General features: G+C 57.8%; 1 protein-coding gene across 1 annotated transcript; it reads left to right on the top strand.

Moving 5' to 3' along the window:
- The first annotated feature begins 309 nt into the window (after nt 1–309).
- Nucleotides 310–7,925, top strand: C1QL1 (complement C1q like 1). Its single transcript, XM_032396640.1, has 2 exons — nt 310–999; nt 6,435–7,925. The coding sequence occupies exons 1-2, from the start codon at nt 403–405 to the stop codon at nt 6,612–6,614; spliced, it is 777 nt and encodes a 258-aa protein (XP_032252531.1). The 5' UTR covers nt 310–402; the 3' UTR covers nt 6,615–7,925.
- The last annotated feature ends 2,632 nt before the right edge of the window (nt 7,926–10,557 follow it).

The following is a 10,557-nucleotide window of genomic DNA, read 5'->3' as shown; positions in this document are numbered from 1 at the left end:
CAATTAGGTGCCGGCCCCGCCCGCAGCCCCACCCCTCGCGGGCGCCGAGCGGCGCGGAGCTGGTGGGGCGGGGCGGGGCGGAGGGGGCGGCGGCCCGAGAGCTAGGAGGCGGGAGGAGCTGGGCAGGACGCGGCTGCCGCCGCTCTCAGTCCGGCCGCGCAGCGGGAGGGAGGCGCGAGGCAGGAGCCGGCGGCTGGGCTCGGCAGCGCATCCAGCGCAGCGCGGCGCTCCGGGCCCGGCCCCATGCCCGCAGCCCCGCCGGACCGCCCTTGAGCGCGGGCGCCCTGCCCGCGCCCCCCGCCCGCCGGCACCATTGCCCCGACGGCGCGGCCGGGCGGCCCGGCGCTCCCCAGGCTCCGCGCCGGCCGGAAAACGCTGCTGGCGGCCGCTGCGGGCGTGGTGATGCTGCTGGTGCTGGTGGTGCTCATCCCCGTGCTGGTGAGCTCGGGTGGCCCGGACGGCCACTATGAGATGCTGGGCACCTGCCGCATGGTATGCGACCCCTACCCCGCGCGGGGCCCCGGCGCCGGCGCGCGGCCCGACGGCGGCGACGCCCTGAGCGAGCAGAGCGGCGCGCCCCCGCCTTCCACGCTGGTGCAGGGCCCCCAGGGGAAGCCGGGCCGCACAGGCAAGCCGGGCCCCCCCGGGCCCCCCGGAGACCCAGGTCCTCCGGGTCCTGTGGGGCCCCCGGGGGAGAAGGGTGAGCCGGGCAAGACCGGCCCTCCCGGGCTGCCGGGTGCGGGGGGCAGCGGCGCCATCAGCACGGCCACCTACACCACGGTGCCACGCGTGGCCTTCTACGCCGGCCTCAAGAACCCTCACGAGGGTTACGAGGTGCTCAAGTTCGACGACGTGGTCACCAACCTAGGCAACAACTACGACGCGACCAGCGGCAAGTTTACGTGCAACATTCCCGGCACCTACTTTTTCACCTACCACGTCCTCATGCGCGGCGGCGACGGCACCAGTATGTGGGCGGACCTCTGCAAGAACGGCCAGGTGGGCCCGGCGGGGGCGTGGGGCCGGCCTGGGGGCAGGGCACCCAGGGAGCCCGGGACGGAAGGGCGCCGGCGGGCACAGGTGGAGACCCTGCAGCGGCCCCGCTTAGGCATCACATGCGGGGATGGTGGACCGGTTGCCACTAACTCCTCGGTTCCTGGGCACTGGCTGCAAGGCAGACGCTGCTGGGCACCCGCGCGCGGCATGGAAATGCGGAAGATAAAACCAAATAACCAGAGCGCAGGGCTCCCAGGCGCGCGGACTGGTCCTTGGGGGCTTGGCCCTTGGGAAGCGCTCTCTGAGAGCCGGGGTTGTGCTTGATACCAGCGGGCGATTAGGGGAGGGCAAAGATGGGCTCCGGGGAAAGGCAGCCTCTGGCGCCCGCGGGCGTCCAGGCGCACCGCTCCGCCCGCAAGCCGAGAAGGCGAGCTGTAGGAGACGTGTGGGGCACAGAGGCAAAGGGAGCCAGGGGCGCAAAGCCTTAGCTGCAATACATCCTCGGTCCCTGAGAAGGGTCCACTGGGCCGATCTGACACCCTTGCAAAACCCGGGACATCCCAGTCGCTTCCCACTGTGTCAGAGCTACAGGCGCAGAACAGTGGCCTCCAGGGAAAAGTTTTTCCTCCTGAAGCAGGGCAAAGAGATGGAAACTCCCCCTCCCTGGATCTTGTAGCTGCAGTTCCTGACTCCTGGAGTGTCAGGGGATCCTCTTCGTTCCCTATCCCCATCTCAGAGACCCAGGCTGGCGCCAAGCTGGTGGTACCGGGAGGGTAGTGCGTGGTGTTCTTTCTGGAACTGCTGCCCCTGGACCAACCTCGACCAAACTCTGCCCCAGGGTGACAGTTTTGCCCAGCTCCCTTCCCTTTTGATACACCCTCCCTTTCCAGTGCTCCCAGACCACAGTGGCCTAGGGCACCCCCACCCCCCAGTGGGAGTGGGGGTTGGTGAGGCCTCGAATTCCTGTGGAAGAAGGAGACCAGCAGGGGTCCCAAGTAAAGCTGGGATGGTGGGAGTTGGCAAGGAATCTCCTATGCCTGGGACCCAAGACCCTGTTGGAACCCTTCGTACTGCAGTATTACCCTGAGGTAGAACCTGGCTTGGAGGTGGGGGAAAGGACAGGCCTGGGAGTCAGCACAAAGACTATCAGGCACTTGTAAGTCTACCCCCTCTTCTTTCTCTCCTGCCTGCCTCTTTTTGCTACTCTGTCTCTTGTCCGTCTCTCTCCTGTGTCCACCAGTCCTACCTGCCTCTCCGGGGTTTCTGGCCTCTCTGCCCTGGGCTTCACACCCCTCTTTATTCCCTGAGTGTCTCTCTCCCACTTTTATCTGTCAGGCTTCCTGCATCTCTCCTCTTTGTCCTTGGTTCCTGACCAAATGGGAGGCCTCAGTATCCAGTGAGGGCTCATTCTGCAGACAGCCCCACGATTCCCCTTATTAATCACCAATAAGGGATGAAGCAATGTCACCTTCATCAATGGAATGTCTTCCTTTCCCAAAGAAAGTTTGGGCTGGTCCTGAGCTGGGGTTTCAGGGGGCCGGGGGCCCATTTTGCCTGGATAGGGAGCTAGTCACCAGACGCCCAGTGGGCCCTAGACCTTGCACCAGCTCAGGAGGTTGAAGCAGGGCCCCAGAGATGAGGCCCGAGGCTGCCCCGAAGGTGATGTGTGCTCAGGCAGGGGTACTAGCTTTAGTCACTGGGAGGTGAGACTGTCTCAGAGCTTCTCCTTTCCCCTTCAGCAGGGGCAGGGCATTGGCAGAGCCGGACGAGGAGGAACTCAGTAAAGGTGGGACCACAGGCTAGTAGAAAAAAGGAGGCAGCTTTAACTAAGGGCTTCACAGACCCAGCATTTTAACAGTTACTCAGACCATTCTCCCTCACAAAAAAGTGGGGCCTATACCCCTCTCCCCTACATCCTCCGTGACTTCTCCTTCCACATTGCTCAAGAGACTCATTAAATCTCACAAGTCATTCCACGTATTCATTTTGAACCCCTACTAGGAGCCAGGTTTGGAGCTAGGTAGCAGGGGTTTGATCCACCTGCTTTCCAGGACCTCACGGTCCATGCAGGGGAGAGAGTAGTAACCACAGGACAACACACCCCAGCGATCAGTGTGTTAGAGGAGGACCGGAAGCCCAGGGGCTACTCCTGTCCCCAGACGTGTTAGCTGGAGAGAATGATTCGGGGGGGCCTGCCCCAACTCTGACCAACCTGGTCAGGGGAGAGGCGAACCTGGGTCGGCGTGGGAAGACATGGCTAGGGAGAAAATAAAAAGATCAAGTGTAGGAAAAGGCTGCCCTAGAGGTAGAAGAGGACATTCAAGTGAGCAGAGAAAGACTGATGGCCCTGGGCCATGGACTGGAACAGAACAGAGGGGCTTCTGCCTCCCCTGACTTCAAGACCGGGGGCAATGCTGGGCTCTGTGCTTTTCCTCGCTGGCTTCCTGCCTGCAGAAAGGCTTCCAGAATTTCCTCAGGAAGGCTGAGCTGAAATTGCTCCCTGGCCTTTCCCTGGGCAAGACAGCGGGGAGGTTGCACTACCTTCCTGCCTGTACGGAGGCCCCCCTCTCTGTCCTTGCCTGAGGCCCACCACCAGTCCCTCTCCCTAAGGGGGCCTGGAGTCACCACTGCCCAGCCTGATGGCCCCAAGCCCTGGTCATTGGGACATGGGGATCTGAGGAGCCTGAGGAAGGGGCTCTAGATTGGGGGTGGTGCCCTGAGTGAGGTAAGCTCCCTGAGGCTGCCTCGAAGGCCCCCAGTTCAGATGGGTCAAGGAAGACATGAAATTAAGAAACTGGGCCGGGAGAGAGGGGGCGGTGTGGGAATGGGCCAGGGCCCATGGCCAGAGTGCCAACTGTCCAGGGCAGGGGCTTTGGGAAGGTGAGTGTATTACAAATGGGGAAGGGCTCGGAAAACAGAGCCTGAGTGCGGTGAGAGGTGGGGTAGTGTATAAACTGAGACTCCTGTGGAAAGGCCTCACTGGACCTCAGCCTGGCGCCTGACAGCCGGAGAGGGCTCCTGCTGTCCTTTTCTCGCCTTGAATACCTTTCACGGCACAGAGCGCAGTGCCTAGCACAGTAGGGACCCAGTCAATGTGTGACAGCACGAGTGTCCCCAGTGGGCCCAGCTGGCTGCCTGTGGGAGCCACTCCTGCACATCTGCCACCCCCCATTGACCTGGGGGCAGGGGCATGCTTCCTGGGTTCTCCCCCCCTCCTCCTTCCAGGGCCCTGGTCAGACCACTGCCTCAGTTTCCCTTCCAGCCGCACTCATGGAGGTGACTCTACAGCGCCCCCTCGTGACAAGTCCCAGACTTGCTTTCCTGCTTCCATGGCAACCTCAATTCCCCAAATTTCCCCTTGGCCCCCAGGAGGAGTTGGATGCTCAACTCTTTCCAGTCTCGGGCAGAGAATCAGGATGCCTGGGTTCCGTTCCTGGATCCACCACCGTCTAAGGATGGAAGGGCGTAAATTCTCCCTGCCTCCATTGATAATTAGGATAATCACAGCAACAATCATGGTGATGAATAAATAATAAACATAAGCATAACAGTTCTGATGCCTGTCACATCACCAGGAGATTCCTGATGACAGATGACTGTATTCTAATGGATTTGGCTATTAAGAAGCACACTGTTTTAATGAGTCAAGGCTAAATTAATCTGGGTAATAAAAATAATTGTTATTAGTAGTAATTTATTAGCAAAGATAATGAAATACATGCGTATTAATAAATACTACGAGGATTAGGGCCCAGGGAACAATACAGAAGTTGGCTGCTTGCTTTGAACACTTGCCTAGTAGCACAAAGCCCCATCAAGATTAAAATTCTTTTTCTTCAGCATCAAAAGGCTTTTATAAAGGTTGCAGTGGTGAGGCAGGCTCTTCTTATCCATCTTCTAAACAGAGAAACTGAGCTTCTTGACAGACAGCATCTTCCCCTCATTTGATTTTCTCTACCTTTAGCTGAACTACGAGTTTTCCCAACTAAGTGCCCCCCAAACAGTGCCTTCCCTGGGGGGAGGGAAGGGGCTAGAAGGATCTGGACTTTAAATGGCAGACAGCATGCAAATGATTTGGGTCCTCCTGTTGCAGTCTTGCTGCTGAGTCAGCGGCTGTGGGACCGCTGAGCTGCAATTCTGCCTCCCACCCAGGAAGGAGAAGGGGCCCTTCCCCTAATTTGGCTTGGGCCAGCCCAGACCGTCAGCCCTTGGGAGAGCTGCCTTCGGGGAAGGGCCAGGATGGAGAGGGGCTGTTGAGGAGCCCGGCTGAGAGAACCCCACTCAATGCAGCCTACCCCCCGCAACACAAGCCTGCACTTGGAGATGGCCCCTGTCTTCCCGTTCTCCACCCAGGCTATCCAGGAGAGGCCTCAGATCCTATGGCTCAGGCCTTGTGTTGCCTCAGTTGTTGGCGAGGCATGCCTGGAGGGAATTTGCCCACCACCACCCACTCTCAATATCTTATGATTATAAACAGAGCCTCCAAAAGTGACAGCAGGCTTCACATCCAAATGCTGGTGCTCTCTTGCTTCATCGTCCTGCCAGTCCCTCCCCTCCCCCAACAAAACAAGGACCAGCAAGGATAGCAGATCAGACTGAGGATCACAGAAAGATGTAAAGCCTGGATTCTCTTCTTCCCACCTACTTCCTTTCTACCACCCTGGGGCAAGATAGGGGGAGCCAGCAGTCCTCTTGGGGTGGGGTAACAGTCACAGGTAGAGGTACAGCTCTTTGGAGGCCAGTATGCAGGCTCACTCCAAGCCTTGGGAGGGGAAGTAATTACCAGGACTTCCATCTCCACTGCTCCACTGTGAAAGACTCCAGAATGAACTACAGACAAGGAGTTTAAATATTGGTTTCTAGTACTAGGTGGTTGCTTAGTAGCAGCCTGGCGCTAGTCTACCACCTGACCTTTGGGGCCAAGGTGCACCCTTGTGTCCATCCACTGACGAAAAAACAGGTGGGTATGGCTGAAATGTAAGGCATTACTGTCACAATTAAAGCAGAGAGGAAGGAATGATAAGGAGGGAAGGGATGGCCCTCCATCCCCTGGTATTCCAGAGAATTCCTCTTTGCAAGGAGGGGAGTTCCAGGCTGGGACATCCTGGAGGCATTGTTGAGGTCCTCTAGGTTAGACCTAGAGGCGTTAAGGAGGCCAACTCCACCTTGATTCCTAATTCAGACCCAGATTACACCTGCCCTAGAAATCCAGGGCTCCTCTATAACCCGGTCCCAAAACACACAGTTAGGATTGGAAAGGGTGGGGGGATGACGGGAGAGAAGCCGGCTGAGAGCTGAAGGCGGGGCTTTTAGGGCCCCCAAGATCCTCCCCAGGTGACTGCCTTACCTCTGACAACCCCCCTCCCTCCCCGACCCTACTTCTCTCCCCCCTCCCCCCTACCCTCTCACCCCCCCCCCCCCCTCCCCCCCCCCCGCAGGTGCGGGCCAGCGCCATAGCCCAGGACGCAGACCAGAACTACGACTACGCCAGCAACAGCGTGATCCTGCACCTGGACGCGGGCGACGAGGTCTTCATCAAGCTCGACGGAGGCAAAGCTCACGGCGGCAACAGCAACAAATACAGCACATTCTCCGGCTTCATCATCTACTCCGATTGAGCTCCCCGCGTCCCCCTCCATCCCCTATCCACCCGCCCACACCCCCCCACCCCGGGGGGCTCCCCTCCGGACGGGCTGAGGACCACCCAACCCCTCGCTGCCCAGCCCCGGCTGCCGGCCCTCCCCGGCTATGACGCCCCCGGCCCGCCCTCACCACCACCCGCAGGCTAGGCTCTCCTGCCCGCTCGCCGCAGAGCCGGGTCCAGAGCGCGCCCGTCCCGGTCTCCGGGAGGCGGTGTCGGCCGCCCCGCCGCCCCGGCCCGCGCTGTATATTTGTACTATAGGACTGTTTACTGCCCACCCTGCTCGCCAGCCGGCCCCAGACTGGGGACAGGTCTCGGCGGGGGCCCTTCCCGTGCTCGGATGCGCTGCCCTCCCGCTCCGGGGTGGCGCCTCCTGGGAGAGGGGTGGATTGGGGCTGGATAGCGTCCCAGCACCTGCTAAAGCCCCAGCCCGGCTGCGCCCCCCGTCTGACCAAAGCTCTAATAAAAACACTTCCACCCCGCTGTCTTTGGGTCTGTGCCCTGGAGAGGAGTTGCAGAAGGGGTCCATGAACCCTGCCTTCTGCCAGAAAGGAAAGGGGTCTGCTGGAAGTTTCCCGTGAATCTGGGGGCAGGCAGCCAGGTGCCAGAATCAGAGCTGCTCCAGGAGGAGGTGGGCCAAGGGGCCCGATGCTCACCACAGCCCAAGGGGGCCTGGGCAGCAGAAATGGGAGCCCAGTTCCATCATCACCTTCCATGGTGGAAAAGTTCCATTTGTTTGTCCTTGAAAGTGGCATCAGCAAGGTTTAAGCTGGGACACACAGGTTCTCAATCCAGTACCACTGTGTATGATCTTGGGCGAGTCACTCCTCCTTCAGTTCTGGGTTAGTGACAGCAATGACAGGAACACACTTTGCACTAAAAACTGGTTGACTTTGGCCCAAGTGCTTCACCTCTGGGCCTCAGTTTTCTCATCTTATAAAATGTGACAAGACCTACCTCGCTTGAATGAGGATTCAAGAGGTACCATGTAAGTGTCCAATAAACACAGCTTTTATTATTTATACATCACTGAAAGTTTGCACAACGGTATGGCATCTGGCTCAAGCCTCCCGAGAGCCTGAGAGGCTGGGTGAGTAGATTTTGTTCTTCTTCCAGGGAGGTGAAATATCTTGCTTCATGTGACATAGTCACTAAGTTCTGTGATTGCACTTGAATCCAAGAAGACCGCTCCTTGAAGACAACACACTGAGGCTCTTTGTCCTGCCTCTGCCTCCCTTACCTTCTATAACTGGGACCCTTGACAGTTGTAGTTACAGCATTCCTAAATAGTAATAGCTAATATTCAGGGGCGCCTGGTGGGGGGGCACAGTCAGTTAAGCATCCGACTCTTGGTTTCAGCTCAGGTCATGATCTCGGGATCCTGAGATCGAGCCCCACATTGGGTCCTGGGTGTGGAGGCTGCTTGGGATTCTCTCTCTCCCTCTCCCCTGCCCCTCCCCTCCCCCCACTCTTGCTCATGTGCACTCTCTCTCAAATAAATAAAATAAGTAAATCTTTAAAAAAATAAGAGTTAAGATTTAGAGAGCACCACTCTGTGTCAGGCACCACATGAGAACTTTATAAATACTATCTCACCCATATGTGGGTGGGGTGCGGTGGGGTGGACTGGCAGGAAATGCTCACGTGCCCTATAACATGGGCACTGTTATTTTATCCATTTCAGATGGGGAAACTGAGATTCACAGAGGTTAATAACTTGCCAGGGTCACAGAGCTAGGAAAAGGCAAATGTCAGTATCTGAACCAAAGACCTTGCTCTTAGCCCGGATGCCCTATTTCATAAAGATTTGGGATCTCTAAAGCGGAGCTGCGGAAGGCTCTGAGGCAGCTCCGTCCCTGCTGTGCCCAGCCCTCCCACTCCCACCCCTGCCCTGCAGAGGCTTGATGTACTTACAAGCATCTGCCCTGGGCAGCAACCCTGGGGTGAGCCTCTTGGAGAGTCCCAAGGCTCTATATTGAGGAAGAGTCCCATCTGGCCTCCCCTCCCCCAGCCGGCTCAGCTGGAGAGACAGGAAGGAGGGGTGGCCTCCTTCCCAGTCAGGCCCCATGTATGGACCCTTGTCATGGCTGACAGCCTTGAATGGCTTTCTTTATTCTCCCTTCTCTCCCCTACTTCCCCCAACTGCCAGCTGTGGCCATTTAATAAAATTAGCTTAATGCTTGTTCCTTCCCTGTGGGGTCTGGAGATTGAAATCCGCGGGTCCCCACAAACCCAATAAAACCCCTGGCAGGTCTGGCTGGAATGAGAGTTTCCTCAGGGAAAAGCGATTAGATTAGAAGGCGCTTTCCCCTGCCCCCAGTGCCACCCACAGCCCTCTGTGATTCTTTAATGGCCACATTGGCCTGGAATCACCCAGCCACACACCTGGGGGGCTCCCCACCCCTCCCCAGAGACCACAGGGACTGGTCTGGGACCTCGGCTACAATAAAAAGCATGTTAATCATTTCTGTAGGGAGTGCCTGGCTGGCTTGTTTGCTTTTACTTCTGGTGACCAGACGATCCTCATGTCGTTTTGAGAGATGGGCCTAATATCTCCATTTTGCAGATGAGCAAATCATAGTCTGATGAAAATTCGTGACTTGCCCATGGTCATGCAGCAAGTGTGTGGCATAACTAGGACTGGACTGAAGCCAAGGACTTCTTTTTTTTTTTCCTTTGCAGGGCACCCGGGGTATCCTGCAGTCACTCAGGCAGCAGGGGAAACTGTTGGGAAAGTGTCTCCCCCGTCAGGGATACCTGAGGGCAAGGACTGTGTCTCCACCATCAGAATGGGAAGCTTCCTGAAGGCAAGATCTTTGTGTCCTCCATCAGACTGGGGGTCCTCAAAGACAGTGTTTTGAGTAAGTTGAGGTTACGGTACGTATCTCCACTGAGACCAGGATTGGGGGGTTCCTAGATGCAGAGATTGTGACTCTCCTCTCAGGAGGGTAGATTGAAGGTAGATACTGCTTTTTCTATTAAACTGGGGCATTCTAAGACCAGCCCCTGGGACTGGGGGTACCCTGAAGGACAGACTCTATCTCTTCATCTAACTGGGGGGATCTCTGAGAGCAAGAGCTGTGTCTCCCCTCAGACTGGGGGCTCCCTAAAAGCAGGGCATGTGTCTCTCCTCCTCCTCAGTCAAGGGCTTTCTGGCACAAGAACATTCCAGGGGGTAGGGCTGGCTGGGTGGTAGAAAGGAGGCTGGCCAGGCAGAATGGCAGTCCCACTCTGGAGGAAGGAAGGACGAAAGCTCCCCAGACTGCCTCCCCTTTAGAAAGATGTGTGATTAATTAACGAATAATGTCCCTGCCAGGGGGCTCTTAGGATGGAGGTGGTCCTGGAGCTCACCCACACAAGGAATGGTAGGCCATCCTGTGCCCAGGCAGCTGCTAGCCCTAGGGGCTAGAGCTGCCCTGCTTTCTGGGGTCATGGGCACCAGAGGGGACAGCAGGAACCCACCGCTGGGGACTGTCTTAATTGGATGACTCTGCAGGACGGCCAGGCAGGTGCGCTCAGCTCGCCGCTTCAGCTTGCTACAAACACATCTGCCACGGTGAGGTCTGGGGGTTAATTGCCTCCCGTCTCACTCCTGGTAACCGATATTCCATTTACTGCTCGGAGGGGAAGCTGCCCGGAGAATCAATCCCGGACAAGCACCCAGGAGACAGGGGAGCTGCGGAGGCATGGGAGCTGTTTCCCCGGAGGATCTCTGAACGCCAGAGGAGGAGGCAGGAGGCAAAGGCCCAGAGAAAGCAGTCGATTGCTCCAGGCTACTGGGGCCTCACCTGCGTTCTCTTGACCCGGACAGGACCCCACGGGTCAGGAGAAAATCCCAGGGAGCCAGAGGCTGTCCTACCCCAGCTACCTGTGCTATCTCGCCTGCCCTGGTTCCCTCTGCATTTATTTATCCGAGTGCC

This window comes from Phoca vitulina, unplaced genomic scaffold, assembly GCF_004348235.1.
Source record: "Phoca vitulina isolate PV1807 unplaced genomic scaffold, GSC_HSeal_1.0 scaffold92, whole genome shotgun sequence".
NCBI classification, from domain to species: Eukaryota; Metazoa; Chordata; class Mammalia; order Carnivora; family Phocidae; genus Phoca; species Phoca vitulina.
This window is presented reverse-complemented; position numbering and strand designations above follow the sequence as displayed.

Excerpts from the sequence above, each read along its gene's own strand:
- C1QL1 (XM_032396640.1), top strand. The coding sequence starts at position 403 with ATGCTGCTGGTGCTGGTGGTGCTCATCCCCGTGCTGGTGAGCTCGGGT. Across the intron at positions 1,000-6,434 it reads ACCTCTGCAAGAACGGCCAG|GTGCGGGCCAGCGCCATAGC; the intron begins GTGGGCCCGGCG and ends CCCCCCCCGCAG.